The sequence below is a fragment of the Pan troglodytes genome, chromosome 11 (genome assembly GCF_028858775.2).
Source record: "Pan troglodytes isolate AG18354 chromosome 11, NHGRI_mPanTro3-v2.0_pri, whole genome shotgun sequence".
Lineage (NCBI taxonomy): Eukaryota > Metazoa > Chordata > Mammalia > Primates > Hominidae > Pan > Pan troglodytes.
The window spans coordinates 8,703,558-8,726,874 of NC_072409.2; the positions used below are offsets into that span (position 1 = coordinate 8,703,558).

A 23,317-nucleotide genomic window follows, 5' to 3' on the forward strand; every position below is an offset into this window, starting at 1 on the left:
CCCAGGTATTTTAATAAAGCAATCATTTCCTGAAACTGTCTCTGTCTTCCCCTGTGTCCAGTTCAAAGGCGAGGTGAGGCGAGGCTGGCTCTGGCACTGCATGCGGGTGGATCCTGGGGAGTGAGGATCTTGGCCACAAGCCAGGCTCAGGCCCTGCTGCAGGTACAGGCAGGATTAAAGGCAGGGCAGCTGCCCAAGTGATAGGATACCCGGAGGCTACAGCACACTGATAGCTTCTGACTTCTCCCTGCCTTGGCTGGTCCTGGGATATGGGATCTGGGCATCAAGTAGAACAGCTGCATTCACTCATTGAATCCTTCCCAGAGGACCGAATGTGGCCCGGAGCTGAGCATGAGATCCCCGCCACAGCCCTGAGGGCAGGGGAGGCGCCATAGTCATCCTGTTTTCTAGGTGAGGAACCTGGGCTCAGAGAGGAGACATCACTTATGAAGGTCACACAGCCCGGTTTGAACTCCAGTGTCCAGCTTCAGAGCCCACATCCTGTCTTGGAGGCGGGGGTTTCTGTTTTGTTTTTTTTTTTCTGCTGTCCAGGCTGGAGTGCAGTGGCATGATCTCTGCTTACTGCAACCTCCACCTCCTGGGTTCAAGCAACTCTACTGCCTCAGCCTCCCCGGTAGCTGACATTACAGACGCACACCACCATGCCCTGCTAATTTTTGTATTTTTAGTAGAGATGGGGTTTCACCATGTTGGCCAGGCTGGTCTTGAACTCCTGACCTCAGGTGATCCACCCGCCTCAGCCTCCCAAAGTGTTGGAATTACAGGCGTGAGCCACCACACCTGGCTGAGGCTTGGGTTCTTACCAGCAGGCCAGAGATTCCTTTTTTTTTTTTTTTAATTATTATTTATTTATTTTAGAGACAGGGTCTTGCTCTGTGGCCCAGGCTGGAATGCAATTGTGCGATCATAGCTCACTGTAGCCTCGACTTCCTGGGCTCAGGTGATCCTCCCACTTCAGCCTCCCAAGTAGCTGGGACTATAGGTGTGCATCACTGCTCTTAATTTTTTATGTTTTTGGTAGAGATGGCTTTTGCCATGTTGCCCAGGCTGGTCTCAAACTCCTGGGCTCAAGTGATCCTCCCATCTGGGCCTCCTGGAGTTCTGGGATTACAGGTGTGAGCCACTGTGCCCAGCTGTGATTTCCTTTTAACATGAATTCGCGGAAGGGAGGAGGTGAACCTGTCCCAGAGCCTTTCTGCCTGATTGGCAGGGACACCGCAGAAGGAAACCCCCACTCCTTGGGCTGCTCCTGAGGTGTTCCTCATGACAACGTGGCCCCCTCTTATCTCTGCTCTGGGCGCTAAGCATCATCCAGGAAGGACTTGCTGGAGGTGACAGTCACAGGCCCTAGCTCCTCCACCCACCAGCCTGGGGACCTGGAAAAGTCTGGGAGCTCAGTGTCCTCACCTGTAAACGGGGGTCGTGACAGCAGCGCCAGGAGAATGCAACGCCCCACCAATGTTTGTCCTTAAGACTTATAAGTAACTGAAATTAACATGAGCACCGCAGCCTCAGGTCACTTTCAAGGGACCTCAACCAAAGGCTGGCCTCCACCCCAGCTAAGGTGGCACCTCGGCCGCTGACACTGGGGGCTTCCTGGTCTGCACTGCAGCTGGCTCTGGCCTGGCTGACTTGTATCTGAGTTGTATCTCCAGGGGGAGCAACTCCATGGGCAGTGGACTCCTAAAGGCAGTGCCCACTGTATGCTGAGGCCCCTTGAAACGTATCACAGATCCACGGACAGAGCCTTCGGTGTTGGTGATTCACTGATTTCAGGGCCAGCAGAGAGGAATTTTGGGTGTGAAGGTTCCAATCTCGAAGATCTGAGCTGCATTCTCCTCTGGGGTAGGGCAGGGCAGTCCCACCAGGGAGGACAAACCAGCCCTTGGGGGACAGTCATGAGTCAGACGCACAGGCTTTGCCGTCAGCTGAACAATTTAGAAAACCTGCTCCTGAGATTCAGGCTCTGCTGTGGGCCTGGTGGGGTCTGACTGTCTGGATGCCAGCAGGGAACAGTGGAGCAAGAGTCATGGGCCTCTGATGATCTCAGTGTGACTTTATGTCTCTGCTTTCCAATGAGAGAAAGTGACAATTCACTGAGCACCTCCTTGTGCTGGGCATTGTCCTAGCGGCTTCTCCAGGTCTCCCTCTCACTCGTCACACAGCACATGAGCTGTGATTTCTCCTGAGTTTTCAGAGTTCAGGATCCTGTGGTTAATCAGCGCGGAGCTGGGTTTTCAGCCCGGGGCTCTCAAGACCTTCTCGTGGCTTTTAGTGCAAAGTCCAAATTCTTCAGGTGCTGCCAGGACCCCTGATGACCCCTGTCCCTTTATCTTGGGCCCCTGTCCCTTGCCCTCTGTGCTCCCGTGTGCTGGTTTTCTGTTCTTCACACATGCCCAGCTTCTTCCAGCCTCAGGGCCTTTGCACGTGCTGTCCCTTCTGCCTTGAATGTTGTTGCTCCAGCCCTCCCTTCATCTGGTTAATGTCAATGCATCTTTCAAGCCTCAGATTGTTTGTTTTATTTTTTTTGGAGACAGAGTCTGGCTCTGTTGCCCAGGCTGGTGTGCAGTGGCAAGATCACGGCTCACTGTAGCCTCGACCTCCCGGGCTCAAGCAATCCTCCTGCCTCAGCCGCCCTGCCAAGTAGCTGGGACCACAGGTGTGTATCACCACACACAGCTAATTTTTGTATTTTTTATAGAGGGGGTTTCATCATGTTGCCCAGGCTGGTCTTGAACTCCTGAGCTCAAGTGATCCACCTGCCTCGGCCTCCCAAAGTGCTGAGATTACAGACATGAGCCACTGTACCCAGCTTGTTTGTTTTAGAGATGGGGTCTTGCTATGTTGCCCGGGTTGGTCTCAAACTCCTGGAAGCTCAAGCAATCCTCTTATCTTGGCTTCCCAAAGTGCTGGGATTACAGGCGTGAGCCACCACACCTGGCTTGTTTTAGAGATGGGGTCTTGCTATGTTGCCCAGGCTGGTTTTGAACTCCTGGGCTCAAACGATCCCCCTGCCTTGGCCTTCCAAAGTGCTGGGATTACTGGTGTGAGCCACCTCATCCAGCCCTAAGCCTCAGCTTTCATGTCACTGCCTCAGAGAAGCCTTCTCAGAGCCTCAGACTGGGTCAGGTCCCACGTAAACATTCTCAAGGCCAGCCGTGTCTTCTCCTTAACAGGTGAGACACCCTGGCCTTCCCTGGTTCATAGGCAACTCCCCCATCAGACTGTGAGCTTCATAAAAGCAGAGACAGGGGGGCCTTTTCATGGTGAGCTACCAGCCCCTGGCACAGGGTAGGAATCGTGGATGATGGTTGGATGGGTGTGTGTGCAACTGCACCTCTGTCCTGCCACTGTGAACTCTGGTCATGGACAAAACATAGCCCCAGGCGACGGGGCCGTTTGTCTCACGAGGAGTGACTCTCAACTGGTATATTTCAGGCCTTTGCCAACCCCGAGGATGCCCTGAGACACGGAGGCCCCCAGTATTGCAGGAGCGACCCTGACGTGGAACGCTGCCTCAGGCAAGTACTTCGGGCCCCTGGCCTGGCCACACCTGGCCATGGCCTGCCCTTTCAGAACTTCTTCTGCACACAGGGGACTTGGAGGACTCCCAGGGGCTGAGGTTTTCTGTGTTCCTGATCTTCTCTGACTGTTTTACTTTATTCAATGATTTAATTTCAAATGAACTTTGGAAAAGTAAGACGTGGTCATGACTCATAATTACAAAGTGAGAAAGGTGGTGACTTCAGTGAACATTCAGTCTCCCTCCTACCTCTGACCTCCAGGCACTACGCAGTTCTCCTGGCCAGGGGCAAACACTCCTGCCAATGGCCATGCATCTTCCCACAGAGATTTGCTGCATTTACAAACGTGTGTACCACGCTTTTCCCGTTCCGCCCCATAGAATCACCCTTTATCCTCTGGTCCGTACTATGCTTTTTTTTTTTTTTTTTTTTTTTAATATGGCAACAGAGGTTGTTCCATATCGGCTCACAGAGGAGTTGCATTCACTGTATTGGTGCTCCAGTATTTATGTTGCCACTCTGTTGAATGTACAGCCCATAACTTCCCTAACCAATTCCCCTGTGATGGGCATTTGGGCTCCTTCTGTGTTATGAACAGAAGGCCTCAACACCTCTTTTTTTTTTTTTTTTTTTTTGAGACAGAGTCTCACTCTGTTGCCCAGGCTGGAGTGCAGCGGTGCCACCTTGGCTCACTGCAACCTCCGCCACCCGAGTTCAAGCGATTCTCCTGCCTCAGCCTCCCAAGTAGCCGGGGCTACAGGTGTGCACCATCATGCCTGGCTAATTTTTGTATTTTTAGTAGAGATGGGGTTTCACTATGTTGGCCAGGCTGGTCTGGAACTCCTGACCTCAGATGATCTGTCCGCCTCGGCCTCCCAAACTGCTAGGATTACAGGCATGAGCCACCGCACCCGGCCTCAACACTTTTTTCATTTGCCTTTATGGGTATGTGTGAGCAAAACCGCAGGATGCAACAAAATCATGTCTCACTACTGGTGTGGGAGCCATTTTTCCATCCCTCTGATAATGCAACTGACAACTCATTGTATTGGCATATTTGGGTGGATTCCTACCAAGGTGATAGGTGAAAATTTATATCACATTTTTGTTTTGCTTTGCAATTCTTTATTCTTAGTGAAGTTGAACATCTTTTCATATGCTTAACATCCCCCTGGTCAGTTAAAATGAATTTCCTCATTATAAAAATCAGAACTCATTACAGAGGATTTGGGTAATACTGAAAAAACACAGAGACAGAAAGGAAAACCACTCACAGTTCTATTCACAGTTCACACTTGCATCTCTCTCCTCTTTGTCTTCTATAGCTAAATATTTTCCATAAAATTAGGCATGCATTAGGTACACCCAATTTGGAGTTCTGATTTTCTTTTATTAACATTATTTTGCGAACACTTTCCATGTTGGTAAATGTTACTAAACAAATTATTCTTGACCAGATGTGGTGGCTCATGCCTATAATCCCAACATTTTCGAGGGCCGGCAGATCACTTGAGGTCAGGAGTTCTAGGCCAGCCTGGCCAACATGGCGAAACCCTGTCTCCACTAAAGATACAAAAATTAGCCGGGCATGGTGGCACGGGCCCGTAGTCCCAGCTACTCGGGAGGCTGAGGCGGGAGAATGGCGTGAACCCAGGAGGCGGAGGTTGCAGTGAGCCAAGATTGCGCCACTGCGCTCCAGCTTGGGGGATAGAGCGAGACTCCATCTCAAAAAAAAAAAAAGTTTCTTAAAAAACTGGCTTCGTAAAATCCCTCAGAGACTAAATGCTAATTTCACATAATCACAGTCAATATTAAATTTTTTTGGCAGTTTCTGCTCTGCCATCTTTTACCAGTTAGCTGGAGAGTGAGGCGGTGGCACTCCAGGGGTTGGGGTCATCGGAAGGGCTTGAAGGGGAAGTGGGGAGGACGGAGAGCTGGACAGGCTGAGGCCGGAGACAAACTGTCTCACGGGTCTCAACGCATTCCCCTGCATCACAGGCGGAAATGGGTGGGACACTGTCATTTAAATAATACAAATTTCTTTCACTTGAAAGAAAGTCTGTGGGTTTTTTTTCTTATGTTTTTCTTGGCCATTGACAATAATATGTCCACTTGTGGTTTTAAAAAAATTACAGACCTGTGTCATGTAGGAAGTGAAATTCCTTGCTATTTTACCCTTTCAAATCCTTCATATGAGGCCCGTCTCTCCATTAGCACTTACTACATCCAAGACACTGTGCTAAGCACTGGCTGTACTTTCAGGAACAGAAGCCTTCTCCATACATGACTTCCATTGGTGACTCTTGTCCCCAGCTGTGGCGGCCCTCCTGGACAGTGGAGAAGGATGGGATGAGCTGTCCAGGCAGCAGGAGGCCAGGACGGTGGGTCACCCGGGGCCAGCTCACAGCAGCCACCAAGAGGATGCGTTTTGGCTCCTCCCAGGCTGCAGAGGTTTTATGTAGCAAAGCTTTCATGTGGCACAATGTGGCACAGGAGTGGCCAAGTGGCCTTACAGATACTTGGTTTATTTTTACTGACTGAAACCATGCCCCATGGAGAGACAATAGACCCGGGTGGCGCCGAGACATTTCCACCTAACCAATCTTTTTTTTTTTTTTTTTGAGACAGAGTTTCGCTCTTGTCCCCCAGGCTGAAATGCAATGGCACGATCTCGGCTCTCTGCAACCTCTGCCTCCCGGGTTCGAGCAATTCCCCTGCCTCAGCCTCCCGAGTAGCTGGGATTACAGGCACCTGTGACCATGCCAGCTAATTTTTGTATTTTTTTTTTAGTAGAGACAGAGTTTCACCATGTTGGCCAGGCTGGTCTCAAACTCCTGACCTCAGGTGATCCACCTGCCTCGGCCTTCCAAAGTGCTGGGATTACAGGCGTGAGCCACTGCGCCCAGCCCAAAATAACCCATCATCTACAGTACTGGGGTTTAAATGGTTGAAATTCATTTCAGCACTTTCTGAGCGCCTCTTATCTAATAATACTTTATAGCCATTTGGTGACGACTTACTGGAGGCTGACTGTATACTGGGCCCAAGTCAGACCTGGGGAGTGCCTGGGTCCCCTGGGCCCCTCCTCTGCCACCTGATTTCACAGAACCTCATGGAAACTTGAGTGTGCAGAACTAAGAGAATTCTATATCCTGCCGTCTGCTACCGGAGAACTGGCTGGAACCCGAAGGGGGAGACCACCTGGAAGCAAAAGTTGGTTAAATATTAGACCAGGGTTTATGGTATGATTCGAGTCACCCTTCTGTCAAATAGGAAAGCACTTCAGTCTTGGTTCTTGGAGCATAAATCTGCCTTGCAGGTTAGCACATGCTGGAGTCCAAATGTGAGCCTGGTTCTGGGAGAAGCCAGGGACCAGCCACCTTTTCAGGATACCTATCCAGAGTTCCCGGCAATGTGCGTCTGGGCCAGAATCTGAGGTTGGGTGTGTGGAACTGCACGGAGGGGTTACCTGTGTGGTCCCAAAGAAGAGAGGCAAACGTGCGACCTAAGCTTGGAGCATTTCTGTTTGGAGCATATAGACTTAAACTGAGTGAACTGGTTTGTCAGGAAATTGGGTCCCAAAATGTCAGCCCTAGAAGTCCCTTAGATGTCACCCAGCATGTACATTTTGTACACAGTGAACGCAGTCCCAGAGACTGAGAGAGATTTGCCTGAGGCCATGGAGCTAATAAGCACCACAGCAGAACTGGAGGTTTCCAGCCTAACACTCCCTTCCGGCTGCACCACGAAGTACTCAAAAAAAAATTTTTTTTTTTTTTTTTGAGATGGACTTTCACTCTTGTTGCCCAGGCTGGAGTGCAATAGCGTGGTTTCGGCTTGCTGCAACCTCCGCCTCCCAGGTTCAAGTGATTCTTCTGCTTCAGCCTCCTGAGTAGCTGGGATTACAGGTGCCTGCCCCCACTCCTGGCTAATTTTTGTATTTTTAGTAGATGCAGGATTTCACCATGTTGGCTAGGCTGGTCTTGAACTCCTGACCTCAAGTGATCTGCCTGCCTCGGCCTCCCCAAAGTGTTGGTATTACATGCGTGAGCCGCCTCGCCCGGTCTTTTTTTTTTTTTTTTTTTTTTTGTGACAGGGTCTTGCTCTGTCGCCCAGGCTGGAGTGCAGTGGAATCCTGGCTCACTGATGCCTTGACCTCCTGGGCTCAAACGATCTTCTCACCTCAGCCTCTTGAGTAGCTGGGACCACAGACACGTGCCACCATGCCTGGCTAATTTTTAAATTTTTATTGTTGTAGAGACGGGATCTTGCTACGTTGCTCAGGCTGATTCCAGCGCCCAAGTGATCCTCCCACTTCAGCCTGAGATCACAGGTGTGTGCCACCACACCCAGCCCCATAACGTGCTTTCGATTCATTTGGCTGGAGCATCTGAGGGCAGTCAGAAAGTCTGGCAAAGCCAAGAGGGTGAAGTGAGCTTTAGCGATGGTGTCCAGGACAGGGCTGGTGATGGCGATGGAGGAGATGGCGGCTTGCTTAAAATCTCCCTACTCAGTCAAGCACAGTGGCTCACATCTGTAATCCCTGCACTTTGGGAGGCTGAGGCGAGTAGATCACCTGAGCTTAGGAGTTTGAGACGAGCCTGGCCAACATGGCAAAACCCCGTCTCTACTAAAAATACAAAAATTAGTCAGGTGTGGTGGGGCTCGCCTGTAGTCTCAGCTACTCAGGAGGCTGAAGCACGAAAATCGCTTGAACCCAGGAGGTGGAGGTTGCAGTGAGCCGAGATCACGCCACTGCACTCCAGCCTGGGGCACAGAGCGAGACTCTGTCTCAAAAAAAAGATCTTCCTACTCAGTGTCCAGGAGTGTTGTAAGCACTTTCCAGGAATTCACTCACTTGGCACTCTGAGGAGGGGCCTGGCACTCTCGGCTCTGCTCCTGAGGCTGTCCCTCTATGGGAAGGCGATTTCACCGTCTTGTATACCTGCCTTTGAAACGAAGCAGGCACTGCATTGCGTCAACCCCGATACAAAGTCAAGGAAATTGGCCCCACCGTGGATGCCAGCAGGGCTGGGGGAGAGAAGAGGAGACCCTGTGGAGCGGCCAGCAGCTGTCCCTGTCCTGGCCATCTGGGGATCACTGTCCTCACCGCTGTCACCTATGCAGGAAAATGCAGCTGGTGTGGAAAAGTCTGTGGAGGGTGAGGGCAGGCCTGATGCTGCAGGAGGCGATACAAGTCCAGTCTAGTAGGAATTTGCTTTGGGTGGCTTTTACCTTAAAAAAATGGTTATTATTTGAATGATGCATTTCACCCGAGCATGTCTGTGGTACGTGCCTGCCTCCATGTCTCTCGGATTGGAGCCTGGAGGTGGGAGGAGGGAGGTAAGCTTTCTTCCATCATTCCTTGGTGTCTCCATTGCTCCCTGTCCCTGGCCACTGCGGCCTCGGAGGGGCCCCTCTGCGGTTTGAGACAGACCAGACGAGTGAGGGAGGGCCGGGCCAGCCCCAGGGGCTGACAGTCAGAGCTCCTGACCACCTCTCCTCCCACGCTGGTGACCGCTGAATTGCTGCCCAATGGCTGGAAATAGAAGGTGGGGCTCAGTCCCCGCTTTTTCTGCAAGGCCTGCTCCTCCCCAGCCTGCAGACATGCCAGGCAGAGCAGGATCCACGTCTGCCATGAACTTCCCGTCTTGTTCCTCCTTTCCCACCCTGTGTTCCCCAACTTCTTTCCTTCACCCACTCTTCAGGGTTTGGCTATGTTTGTGAACTATCTGTACCATGATTCTCTTAACAGCTTTCGAAACATTGACTTACTCTTTTTTTTTTTTTTGAGACGGAGTCTCACTCTGTTGCCCAGGCTGGAGTGCAGTGGCGCGATGTTGGCTCACTGCAACCTCTGTCTCCCGGGTTCAAGAGATTCCCCTGCCTCAGCCTCCCGAGTAGCTGGGACTACAGGCGCCTGCCACCACGCCTGACTGATTTTTGTATTTTTAGTAGAGATGGGGTTTCACCATATCAGCCAGGATGGTCTCGATCTCCTGACCTCGTGATCCACCCGCCTCAGCCTCCCAAAGGACTTACTCTTAAAATATCAACACATACTTTAAGGAATAGCTGAGTGAACGAGTTGCACATGCTGGTTGTGCTTTTCCTGGAACTTTCAAATAAACATTACAAAACTCCTCATCCAGGTGGCACTCCCTTGTGAATCACTTGTGACAGGCAGACCTCATTTTGGGACATAATCAAAAATGGGTTTTCCAAGGGTGTCCCTCTAATCAGCCTGTAGGGGGATGTGGGGACCCACAGCTCGATTGCCAGAGGACGGAGTGATTTTTGTTTTGTTTTATGTTTTTTTTTTTTTTTTTGAGACAGAGTCTCACTCACTCTGTCGCCCAGGCTGGAGTGCAGTGACACGATCTTGGCTCACTGCAACCTCCACCTCCCAGGTTTAAGTGATTCCCTGCCTCAGCCTCCTGAGTAGCTGGGAACTACAAGCACACACCACCATGTCCAGCTAATTTTTTTTTTTTTTTGTACTTTTAGTAGAGATGGGATTTTGCCATGTTGGCCAGGTAGGTCTCAAACTCCTGTCCTCAAGTGATCCACCAGCCTCAGCCTCCCAAAATGCTGGGATTACAGGCATGAGCCACTGCACCCGGCCAAGGATGGAGTGATTTTGGAGGAACACCTATTGCCTTTCCTCATCAGTCCTGATAAGGGACTTACTTGACAGGGAGGTGGCCCCAGTCTTTGGTTTCTCCCTCTCTTATTTTATTTATTTATTTTTTTGAGAGGGAGTTTCCCTCTTTTTGCCCAGGCTGGAGTACAATGGCATGATCTCAGCTCACTGCAACCTCCACCTGCCCGGTTCAAGTGATTCTCCTGCCTCAGCCTCCCGAGTAGCTGGGATTACAGGCATGCACCACCATGGCTGGCTAATTTTGTATTTTTAGTAGAGACAGGGTTTCACCATGTTGGCCAGGCTGGTCTCGAACTCCTGACCTCAGGTGATCCGCCCGCCTTGGCCTCCCAAAGTGCTGGGATTACAAGCGTGAGTCTGTAATCTCCCTCTTATGTCTTCCCTGAGGGCAGTACCCCAGGATCTATCCAGAGCCAGCCTCTGACAGACACAGGCAGGCCACAGTGTTCCCCACTGCTGGGTGAGAACTGCCCTGCCACAGACTTGCTTTCCTTGTGTCTGGGTTGCAAGGTCAGGATCTGGGGGAAAAGGAGAAGAGGGGTTCATGTCAGTCTCGGGATATGGGGACCCAGATGCCAGGTGCTGTGTCCTGAGTTTGGCTTGAGAAAGATCTAGGCCCTGCTGGGTTTACAGGAGTTTTGTACACTCAGATTGAATTCCTCTCCCGCTCTTATCTGCCTCACTCCCTCTTGTGCACCGCACTGTAGCCATGGGCTCACCTTTCTGCACATTGAACATGCTGTGCTTATTGTGACCTCAGGACCTTTGCACACACTGGTCTTCCTTCCTGGAATGCTTTTCCCCTGCAGGGCCAGCTTCTCATCATTCAGGCTTCTGCACAGATGTCTCCTTCCCTGCCCACCCCCACCCCAGGCACGCTGCAGAGCTTCCTACAGTGTGGGGTGGCCAAGCACTCCAGGCCCCCTCTTTCCTTTTGGTCAGGCCCACACACCATCGCACTGGCCCAAGAATCGTCTTGCCAGTGGGAGGGAAGAGGAGGACCCTGCAGCGGGTCCCCACTCAGTGCTGCTAGTCTGGGCCTGGCCCGAGGAGACGGTGTTATTGGTGGAATGTATGTCAGCAGGAAGGCCCAGAGAACATGCTTCTGTTCCTGCACCTCACACGCGTGGCCTGTCCTTGGGGGAGGTCATGGCCTGGGCACTGAATTCCTGTTTATTTGAGCTTCCAATGTGGCAATCTATGGGTTTAGTTGCTCATTCAGTCTCTAATTTATGGGACTCAACCTCCCCACCCTTCATAAAGGAAGCCGGCCATTAGTAGAAGTCTGGAAAATGTGAACCAGCAGAAGTAGGTGAGTTTTCTGAGTTTTCTTTCTTGGTCATTTATTTATGGTGGGGTTATACAGAGCCCCTCCGCCCCTGCCACACATATGCACATGCTTGATTCCTTTCAACAGAAAAAGAGGCAGGAAAGGATATGTAAAATGAAGAGCTTCACCGGGGGCTGGCCATCAGTTGGCTCCAGTGAGTGGGAGTGGATCTTGTTATGATTGTCCCTGAAAGGACAGGTGGTAGTTAGATTTAGGGGGAAAAGGAGAGAGCCCGGCATTCATTTCAAAGGCCTGCTCTTGGGCTCTAGCCCCTTCTACTCGGGAGGGGCCCAGGAAGCTGCATTCAGAAGGAGGATGACCTCAGGCCTGACTCAGAGAAGCCCTGCCCTGGAGGTAAAGAGCACAAACTCCAGTCAGAACTCGGTTCCAATCCCAGCTCCTCCACTCGTTGGCTCTGTAAAGCTCTCAGCACCTCTGAGTCCCACTTTTCCTGCCTGGTGTCCAAGGGCTAGAGAGGAAGGCGGGGGAGAGTATGGCAGGAGTGGGGTCCTGGCAAGCCATAGAGGTATGGTAAGAGCATCCTGGACCAGTAGCCCTCTGACTCCCAGCCCATGACGTGGCCTCGCTGCCTCAGCTGCTTGCAAGCATAAGCTTGGAGCTGCCTTCTTCTGGACTCTGGGGTATCCATCTCCTTGACCTGGCCGTGAATGGATTTGAGTGTGTGATATGCCTGAAATGACCCCCAGTGGGTCAAAGCACCCCCAGCTTCCATGACACTCTCAAAAGGGCCTATGGCCCCAAAGCTAATACCTGGCTGACCGCACCCCTCTTGTCTCCCCAGGGCCCACCGGAACGACATGGAGACCATCTACCCCTTCCTTTTCCTGGGCTTCGTCTACTCCTTTCTGGGTCCTAACCCTTTTGTCGCCTGGATGCACTTCCTGGTCTTCCTCCTGGGCCGTGTGGTACACACCGTGGCCTACCTGGGGAAGCTGCGGGCACCCATCCGCTCCGTGACCTACACCCTGGCCCAGCTCCCCTGCGCCTCCATGGCTCTGCAGATCCTCTGGGAAGCGGCCTGCCACCTGTGACCAGCAGCTGATGCCTCCTTGGCCACCAGACCATGGGCCAAGAGCCGCCGTGGCTATACCTGGGGACTTGATGTTCCTTCCAGATTGTGGTGGGCCCTGAGTCCTGGTTTCCTGGCAGCCTGCTGCGCGTGTGGGTCTCTGGGCACAGTGGGCCTGTGTGTGTGCCCGTGTGTGTGTGTATGTGTATGTGTGTGTGTATGTTTCTTAGCCCCTTGGATTCCTGCACGAAGTGGCTGATGGGAACCATTTCAAGACAGATTGTGAAGACTGATAGAAAATCCTTCAGCTAAAGTAACAGAGCATCAAAAACATCACTCCCTCTCCCTCCCTAACAGTGAAAAGAGAGAAGGGAGACTCTATTTAAGATTCCCAAACCTAATGATCATCTGAATCCCGGGCTAAGAATGCAGACTTTTCAGACTCACCCCAGAAATTCTGGCCCAGCCAATCTAGAGGCAAGCCTGGCCATCTGTATTTTTTTTTTTTCCAAGACAGAGTCTTGCTCTGTTGCCCAAGCTGGAGTGAAGTGGTACAATCTGGCTCACTGCAGCCTCCGCCTCCCGGGTTCAAGCGATTCTTCCGCCTCAGCCTCCTGAGTAGCTGGGATTACAGGCGCGTATCACCATACCCGGCTAATTTTTGTATTTTTAGTAGAGACAGGGGTTCACCATGTTGCCCAGGAGGGTCTCGAACTCCTGGCCTCAAGTGATCCACCGGCCTCGGCCTCCCAAAGTGCTGGGATGACAGGCATGAATCACTGTGCTCAGCCACCATCTGGAGTTTTAAAAGGCTCCCATGTGAGTCCCTGTGATGGCCAGGCCAGGGGACCCCTGCCAGTTCTCTGTGGAAGCAAGGCTGGGGTCTTGGGTTCCTGTATGGTGGAAGCTGGGTGAGCCAAGGACAGGGCTGGCTCCTCTGCCCCCGCTGACGCTTCCCTTGCCATTGGCTTTGGATGTCTTTGCTGCAGTCTTCTCTCTGGCTCAGGTGTGGGTGGGAGGGGCCCACAGGAAGCTCAGCCTTCTCCTCCCAAGGTTTGAGTCCCTCCAAAGGGCTGTGGGTGGAGGACCGGGAGCTTTGGGTGACCAGCCACTCAAAGGAACTTTCTGGTCCCTTCAGTATCTTCAAGGTTTGGAAACTGCAAATGTCCCCTTGATGGGGAATCCGTGTGTGTGTGTGTGTGTGTGTGTGTGTGTGTGTGTGTGTGTTTTCTCCTAGACCCGTGACCTGAGATGTGTGATTTTTAGTCATTAAATGGAAGTGTCTGCCAGCTGGGCCCAGCACCTCGTCTTGGGTTGCGCGTTCCTGGTGTTCCCTGCTGCCCAAGCTGGCCTGATGCTCCAGCGCGCTGGGCGTTCTTGCCGGTGACTGTCTACAGCCAGTTTGGCGGGACAAGATCTCTGGCGCAGACACCAACGCGCCCTGGCTGGGTGTTAATCACACAGCAAGCAGCAGCCTCCTGCCTCCCGTTGGGGCGGGTAAGGTGGCATCTGGCGAGGGGAGCCAGGAGCACCCAAATCCTGCCCCGGCCAGGTCACCCCTCCCTGCGGGGCTGCCCCGCCCGCGGGCTGCCATTATCAGCTCCGTCAACTAGGACACGGAGACTCCAGGAGGCCAGCGCCCGGAAGTGCAGGGCCGGGTCTGAAAGTCGGGGCTGCCAAAGTCCCTGGGCGGAGCCCCTGTGCTGCACGGCCTCACTTTCCCTGAACGCCCCCTCCCAGCACCCCGAGGCCGGAGCCCCTCTAACGGATGGGACCTGCCGTGCCGGGGGTTCTCCAGCAGCGCAGGGACCCCAGGCCCCGCCAGAAAGCGCCGTGAGGCCCCGGGTCCCGTTCGGAGCTGAGAGGGGAAACACTGCCCCCTGGTGGTAAGGGGACGCCTCTGTTTTTGGGCCGCGGCGGCGGGAAGGGCGCGATCCAGTATTGAGCAACTACTGCTTGCTAAGCGTTGGGCTGGGCATACTAGTTGGATTTTTTTCCAACATATGTCTGTAATTCAAGCACTTTGGGAGGCCGAAGTTGGAAGATCTGAGCCCAGGGGTTTGAGACTAGCCTGGGCAACAGAGCTAGATCCCTTTTCTACCAAAAAAAAAAAAAAAAAAGAATTAGCCGGGTGTAATGGTGCCTGCCTATGGTCCCAGCTACTCGGGAGGCTGAGGCAGGAGGATCGCTTGAGCCTGGGAAGTTGAGGCTGCAGTGAGCCGAGATCCCACCACTGCACTCCAGCCCGGGCAACAGAGGGAAACTGTCTCAAAAAAAAAAAAAAAAAAAATCCCCAAAACAATCCGAGGCAGGAGGGATTTCCGCTTTCTAGATGAGGAAGGTGAGGGTTTTTAGATGAGAGAGGCAAGGTTCACAGGAAGGAGGCTTGTGGGGGGGTGTCTCCTCACAGGGGAGAGGTGACTTGCCCGCTGTCCCTGGGCTCAGACAGTGTAAGGCCAGAGGGAGGACAGATCCCAGGGCAGGGGCCATCCAGGAGGCGAACCCAGCGTGCATTCTTGTTGTTGTTGTTGTTGTTGTTGTTGTTTGAGATGGAGTCTCACTCTGTCACCCAGGCTGGAGTGCAGTGGTGCCATCTCGGCTCACTGCAACCTCTCCTTCCCAGGTTCAAACGATTCTCCTGTCTCCGCCTCCCAAGTAGCTGGGATTACATACAGGCATGTGCCACCACACCCGGCTAATTTTTGTATTTTTAGTAGAGACAGGGTTTCACCATGTTGGCCAGGCTGGTCTCGAACTCCTGACCTCAAGTGATCTGCCTGCCTCAGCCTCCCAAAGTGCTGGGATTACAGGAGTGAGCCACCGTGCCTGGCCACAGCAGCGTGCGTTTTTATATTTATATTTTCCTTCCTGGGGAAAGAGGGGCTCTGTGGGCAAAATAACCTGCTGGGAACCCACCGGACCCAGGTGAGCAGGGGCATCGGATGCCCATGGCAATACTGTGAACCTGGGGCGTGGGTGAAGGAGGCGGCCCCCACCACACTGGAGCCGCAGAGACCACGAGACCATGAGGTCCCCTGCCCGGCACCGCCCCTGTTCTGTCGGCTTGTGAGTGCCTCCTCAGGGTGGGGTGGTGCCCGATGCTGGGGTGGCAACCTCATCCTGCCCCCCGTCCCCATGCATGCAGCTCCAGCCTGGGGTGGGCGGGCTCCGCAGGACGGCGCCCGTGATGACCCCAAGGCTCAGCGCCCTGATGGAGGCAGATGGGGCCTTTTAACCTCTGCTGGGGAGCGGCTGCCTAGGGAGGGGGCAACTCACCTGCGGTGGGGGGTGAAAGAGCGGTTTTAAGGGGACCGTCCAAGCCAAGAAAGCAAGGAGCAAAGAGAAGAGCTCAGCAGCTCTCCCCAGACCCCTCCACCTTGAGCTTGGGAAGTGGAGGGCGGTGGGGAAAGTTGGGGAGGGGAAGTGTGAGGGTTGATGGTGTGGAGGGGAGATGTACGGAGGGGCGTGGGGGTAGGGGGAGGGAGTGGGGATGGGGGAGGGATGGGGTATGAAAGGGAGGCGTGGGGGGTGTGGAGAAGGGGTGGATATGGAAGGGAGGGGTAGGGGTGGGGTGGGTGTTGGGGATGAGTGTGGGGGAGGGGTGGGTATGGAAGGGAGGGGCAGGGGTGGGGGTGGGGGTGGGGGAAGATTGGGACATGGAAGGGAGGGGTGGGGTGGGGTGGGTGTTGGGGGTGTGTGTGTGGGAGGATTGGGGTATGAAAGGAAGACAGGGTGGGGTGGGGTGGGTGAGGGTGTTGTGGGAGTGGTGCGTATGCAAGGGAGGCTTGGGTTGGGCTGGGTTGGGGGTGGGTGTGGGGGAGTGGTGGGTATGGAAGGGAGGTGGGGGTGGGAGACAGATGGGCATAGAAAGGAGGTGTAGGTGTGGGAGGGGCTAAAGGGATCAGCAGTGTGGGGTCACGAGCCTCTGGCCCTTATCAGGGAGTCTGGGGCTGTGGGTCACGCCGGGATGGGCTTGGCATGGCTGGCTTTGTTTCCTAAGGGGACCTCTGGCTCTGCTGTGGGAGGGCAGGGGGTGTGGACAGCCAGGCAGTGGACACAGTGGGCAGTGGCATGGCTCTTGCTTCCCCAGTGGCTTGGACAGTCCCCTGGCTACTCGCCCAGGAGCTGGAGGACCCAGGTGCGGGGGAGAGAAGAGAGGGGCAGTACCCACGATGGTGTCTGGGCTGCTATGAGGAGCCCATTGAATTTTTTAAGGGAGAGAAGGAGGCCCTGGAGGCCTGTGCTGCTCCCACCCAAGATCAGACCCAACCCTCGGGGATGGGGAGGGCCAGGAAGAGGTCTCCTGGCTCCACAGCCAGGGCCCTAGGGGGCCAGGGCCCATCTCCCGGGCGGCAGTGGAGCACAGTAGGCCAGCAAGGCAGGGAGGGCATCTCATGGTTTTCTTTTTTCTTTTCTGAGACAACAGTCTTGCTCTAGCCCAGGCTAGAGTGCAGTGGCACGATCTCGGCTCACTGCAGCCTCTGCCTCCCGGGTTCAAGCGATTCTCCTGCCTCAGCCTGCCGAGTAGCTGGGATTACAGGCATGCGCCACCACACCAGGCTAATTTTTGTATTTTTAGTAGAGACGGGGTTTCACCATGTTGGCCAGGCTGGTCTCGAACTCCTGAACTCAGATGATCCACCCGCCTCGGCCTCCCAAAGTGCTGGGATTACAGGTGTGAGCCACCGCGCCCAGCCGCATCCTTTTCTTTTTCTAACAGATGGGGGCGGGGGGAGTCTGGCTCTATCATCCGAGTTGGAAAGCAGTGGCACGATTGCAGCTCACTGCAGCCTTGAATTCCTGGGCTCAGGCAATCCTCCCACCTCAGCCTCCTGAGTAGCTGGGACCACAGACGTGTGCACCACGCCTGGCTAAAGCACCTCATGGTTGATCGCATCTTCTGAACTGACCAGAGGCAGAGCGGGAATTGGTACCGAGTGCAAGATGACCTCAGGCACTGGCGGGGTTCTTCCTGACCTCATCCCCACGCCTGCGGCCCCCCACGCCTGCGGCCCCCCATGCCTGCAGCCCATCTTCCTCCCAACTCCCCCCAGATTTAGCTCAACCCCTGGGGGCTGTCTCCTCCTTCCTGACCCTGGAGTTGGGGGCACTGGGAAGGGTGGGCCTCGGCTGTCTGTGGTCTAGGGGGCAGAGGGCACTGAGCAGAAGCCTGGGGGGCCCAGAGCCTCGATTCAGGGAGGCAGGCAAGGACTTTTTCCTCTTGGGGGCAGTGAATGGGACCAAGGTCCAGGCCTGCGAAGCTGAAGCTGCCCTAGTTGGGGCCCACTGTCTGGGGCATCTTCTCCCGAGCTCTGAGTGAGCAGTTGGAATTCATGTAGACCCAAGGCCCAGGGAACAGGATAGCAATCTGGGGGCCTCTTTTCATGATATGTCAGTGAGATCTCATGTTACAGAAGCCTTCATTCCCACCCCACACACCTTCTTAGGAGGAAGCCCATGGCAGGTGATGGCAGCTGTGCCCTGCCCACCTGGGCTCCCCCATCTCCCATGACAGGCCCACCAAGGACCTCCTGGGGCTCCCTCGACAAACAGGTTAATGAGTCTAATGTCTCAAGGCTTCTGAGAACCTCCCTGGTGCGTGAGGACCTTGAGGGTGAGGATGAGGGCAGGCAATGATGACAGTGGACAGAGGGGCCTGCTGTTCACCGCCTTGGATGCTGGTCTGCGAGGCAGGGACCGAACCTGGGGACCCCCTGGGGAGGCAGAATCCACAGGATTGAGGGGATTCCTGGACCTCTGTGTGTGTATCCTGGGAGGATGCTGCGGTTGGGAACAGGTTTCCAGGCAGGCCAGGCTGGAAGGTTGCACTGTTTCTAATTCAAGGCAGTCCAAAGAGGGGATTATCTGTTGGGGCTGGCAAGAATCCAGGCAGGCTTCCCAGGAGAGGCATCGCTTGAATTAAAACTTGTTTACGTTTTTAGGCTGGGTGCAGTGGCTTACTCCTGTAAATCAATCCCAGCACTTTGGGAGGCCCAGCCAGGCTGATCATTTGAGACCAGGAGTTCGAGTCCAGCCTGGCCAACATGGCAAAACTCCATCTCTATTAAAAATACAAAGATTAGGTTGCGTGCAGTGGCTCACACCTGTAATCCCAGCACTTTAGGAGGCCAAGGCGGGCAGATCACGAGGTCTGGAGATCAAGACCATCCTGGCAAACACAGTGAAACCTCATCTCTACTAAAAATAACAAAAATTAGCTGGGCGTGGTGGGCGGGTGCCTGTAATCTCAGCTACTCGGGAGGCTGAGACAGGGGAATCGCTTGAACCTTGGAGTCGGAGGTTGCAATGAGCCAAGATCGCACCACTGTACTCCAGCCTGGTGACAGATTGAGACTCCGTCTCAAAACAACAACAACAAAAAAACCACAAACAACAACAACAACAACAAAAACAACGATTAGCCAGGTGTGGTGGCGCGCGCCTATAATCCCAGCAACTCAGGAGGCTGAGGCAGGAGAATCACTTGAACCCGGGAGGCGAAGGTTGAAGTGAGCCGAGATTGCACCACGGCACTCCAGCCTGGGTGACAGAGCGAGACTCTGTCTCGAAAACAAAAGAAAGGCTTGTTTAAGTTTCTGAACTTGTTAATTATATGTACTTGCAAGTAATGGTCAATGTCACAGGTTTAGAAACTACAGGAAAGCTCACAAGAGCTCACAAGAGAAACATCAACCCCTCCAGGAATCACCATGCGGAGGCTGACCCAGGCCGGGCTCCGGGCGCTCTGGGACTCCTGTTCAAGCGCCTTGCAGTGGGGCCCTGGGTCACTGCAGTACCTCCCGACTGGATCCCTGAGTCTACCCTGGGCCCTTACGGTCACTCCCCACCCAGAGTCAGAGGCCCCCATCACCCCTGTGTGCAAAGCCCTCAGGTGGCTTTGATCCTGCTTGGACGAAGGCCAAGTTCTCAAGAGGCCAGCAAGGTACCTCGAGGTCATCGGTGTGCAGACCCCCTTTACCTTCTGTGTCTTTATCTCATTGCCCGTGTCCCCCTAGGATGTGCACTTGAGGGGCACCGGGATTTCGGTCTGTGCCGTTCTCTGCCGTGCCTGTGTCCCCGGCTCCTGGGGAAGACATGTTAAGTGAAGAAATGGATGTGAATGATGAGTGTGTACATGCACGTGTGTGTGGACATAAGCAGAGGGCCACAGGGAGGCTCAGGTTGTTTTTTCCCCCACCGGACCAAATTGAAGACTAGAGGGTTGTTTATATTCAGGATGGAATTCCACAGCAAAAGATATTTACAGAGGGTTTCTCAGCATTGGGGAGACGCCAGTGTGTCACAGCGGTGAGTGCTGTCTGTGCTCGGGGCTCACAGCCTTGAAGAGACACCTAAGACTTGCTTTTTTTTTATCATCGCTTGAGAATTTCCTTTGATCATACATCTGCATGTACTCCTAGGGGTCTCGGTGGTCAGTAGCATGAACTGTGACAGTGCCCTTGCACGGTACGTCATCATCCTGGAGACCCTCATCATTTATTTAATCAGCCCTCGTTGTTGGATAATTGATTCATCAGGGTGCATGAGCACACGCCATGCTTTCAATGGGCGTCTTCGTACATCAATCTCTGTGCACAGCGGATGCAGGACAGGCGAGCCTCAAAGCAGGGCTTAGCCCGTGATGGTTCTTGGCTTTGCCCAGTAAATAATTCAAGGGCAAGCCATGGTAGAGCAGAAGAAAACAGCTTTATTGAAGCAACGGTGTCACAGCTCCGTGACTGCTCCTGCAGAACAGGGCTACCCCCACGGGTAGAGAGGGGCAGCTTAGGGCAGTTTTGCGGACATATTTATACCTACTTTTAATTATATTTTAATTAATGTAGATTAAGGGGAAGTTTATGCAGAAATTTCTAGGGAAGGGGTAGTCACTTTTGGGTTGTTGGGTCATTGCCATGGAAATGGGGGGTAACTCCTGGGTGTTGCCATGGCGATAGTAAACTGACATGGCACACTGGTGACCTGTGGTATGGAAAGCTGCTTCTGCCCTCGTCCCTGTTTTGGCTAGTCCTCAACTGGTCCGGTGTCTGAGCCCCACCTCCAGAGTTGAGTCCCACCTCCTACCTCACAGCCATTTCGTTAAAGTATGTTTCTTTCTCTCCCTTCCTTCCTTCCTTTTCTTTCCTTCCTCCCTTCCCTCCCTCCCCATCTCTCTTTTCTTTTCTTTCTTTCCTTCTTTCCCTCCCTCCCTTCCTTTCTTTTCTTTTCTTTCTTCTTTCTTTCCAAGACAGGGTCTTGCTCTGTCATCCAGGCTGTAGTGCAGTGGCACAATCATAGCTCACTGCAGCCTTGACCTCCTGGGCTCAAGTGATCCTTCCACCTCAGCCTCCCAAATAGCTGGGACCACAGGCATGCACCATCACACTTGGCCAATTTTTTGACTTTTTTGTAGAGACAAGGTCTCGCTATGTTGCCCAGGCTGGTCTCAAACTCCTGGACACAAGCGATCCTAGTGCCTCAGCCTCCCAAAGTGCTGGGATTACAGGCGTGAGCCACTGTGCCCCTCCTAAAATACGTTTCTAGAAGTAAAACTGCTGGGTCAAAAAGGCATGTCTGTTTGTAAGACGTGTAGTACATATTGTCCTCCAAAAAGATGGTTCCAATTTGGACGGGATTTTTTAGAGTGTTGTCAATTTTTAGCACCCAAGTAGAGAAATTTACAAGCATATATATAAAGAATAGGGACCACCCAGAATCCCACCTCCCTGAAAAAAGTCACTGGTCACATTATGGTTTATGACTTTCCAGATTATTTTACTATGCATGTTAAACATATATAATGTAATATGGATATATGTGGATAGATATATATATATATGTCTAAAAGAGAGAGTGAGCCTGGGAGGTAGGCAGTGTTTCTCCACCTCTAAGCCCCTTTTGATGATGTTATTGTGATGGTCCCTGGAGATGCAGGTTTGAGGCCACCCAGGTGACGGTGGCTGCCCCCTCAGTATCTACACCAGCCAAGAAGACTTTGAGTAGCTTCACTTTTAGAAGTTTGAATTATGAAACGAGGGCTTTTTTTCCATTTTCCAAATATAAAATTATAACACGGAGTTATATATATTTTTTATTATGTTTGCTGACTGTCCAGAATTGAACTTGGCCAGGCGCAGTGGCTCACGCCTGTAATCCCAGCACTTTGGGAGGCCCAGGTGGGTGGATCATTTGAGACTGGAGTTCGAAACCAGACTGGGCAACATGGCGAAACCCCGTCTCAAAAAATAAATACAAAAATTAGCTGGGTGTGGTGGCGCATGCCTGTAGTCCCAGGTACTTGGGAGGCTGAGGCAAGAGGCGGAGGTTGCAGTGAGCCCAGATCATGCCACTGCACTTCAGCCTGGGTGACAGAGTGAGGCCACGTCTCAAAATAATAATAATAATACATAAAAATAAATTTAAAAGGTGACACTACATTGTAACCTCATTGGAGTGGATTTTTGCTGGCAAATGGGTTAGATGGGAAGCTGTTGCTACAGGGGGACAGGGAGGAGGGATACAGTGGAAAGAGGGGACCAAATTGTTAGGATTGTCTGAAGAATCTGGCCAGGTGCAGCAGCTCACGCCTGTAATCCCAGCACTTTGGGAGGCTGAGGCGGGCGGATCACCTGAGGCCAGGAGTTTGTGACCAGCCTGGCCAACATGGTAAAACCTTGTCCCTACTAAAAATACAAAATGAATCAGGCGTGGTGGCAGGTGCCTGTAGTCCCAGCTACTCAGGAGGCTGAGGCAGGAGAATCGCTTGAACTTGGGAGGTGGCGATTGCAGTGAGCCAAGATTGTGCCATTGCACTCCAGCCTGGGCAACAAGAGCGAAACTCTGTCTCAAAAAAAAAAAAAAAAAAATCTGGGTAGGGACAAGGCGGGGTTAAGGTTGGATGGTGGCACTGTAGACACCTGGCCTGGGTGATTGATCTTTGCTGCAAGGGCCCTGGGGAGCCAAGGGAGGCTCTAGGCAGGGAAGAGACATGATCAAGGCTGTGTTTTAGACAACTGGCCTGTTGACTGTGCAGAATGGCCAGGAAGGAGCTAAATAAGACAAGAGGCTGTTACTGTGGACTGGCAGGTAATTAGAGCAGGGGCCTACCATCCAGTCTGCTCTGTGGCAGGTCTGCAGGTTCCCTGGGTGTCCTGTGGGCCAAGGGAGGCCAAGCTCAAGGTGAACTTTCTTTTCTTTCTTTCTTTTTTTTTTGCGGGGGGGAGACAGAGTCTTGCTCTGTCGCCCAGGCAAGAATGCAATGGGGCAATCTTGGCTCACTATAATCTCTGCCCCCCAGGTTCAAGAAATTCTCCTGTCTCAGCCTCTGGAGAAGCTGGGATTACAGGTGTGCACCACCACGCCTGGCCAATTTTTGTATTTTTAGTAGAGACGGGGTTTCACCTTATTGGCCAGGCTGGTCTCCAACTCTTGACCCTCAGGTGATACTCCCGTCTCGGCCTCCCAAAGTGCTGGGATTACAGGTGTGAGCTACCGCACCCAGCCAAGGTAAACTTTCAAGCTTCATTCCCACCTGTGTTAGTTTTCTATGGCTGTGTAACAAGTTGCCAGTTTAAAACTATACACACGTACGATCCTACAGTTTCTGTAGGTCAGGAGTCTGGGCAAGGCTCAGCTTGGTGCTGTGCTCAGGACCTCCCAGGGCTGCAATCGAGGTGTCATCCAGGCTGAGTCTCACTTGAAGCTCAGTGTCTTCTTCCAAGCTTGTTTGAATTGTAGGCAGAATTGGGCTC

At 53.0% G+C, this 23,317-nt stretch overlaps 1 protein-coding gene across 1 annotated transcript in view; it reads left to right on the forward strand.

The window, feature by feature from the left end:
- PTGES (prostaglandin E synthase) overlaps positions 1-13,858 on the forward strand; it is a 38,779-nt gene extending 24,921 nt beyond the window's left edge. Inside the window, exons 3-4 of the mRNA XM_009457489.5 lie at positions 3,460-3,542; positions 12,342-13,858. Coding sequence (XP_009455764.2) covers positions 3,460-3,542; positions 12,342-12,591 — 333 coding nt within the window. The 3' untranslated portion in view covers positions 12,592-13,858. The remainder of the gene's footprint in view (positions 1-3,459; positions 3,543-12,341) is intronic.
- Positions 13,859-23,317: the final 9,459 nt, after the last annotated feature.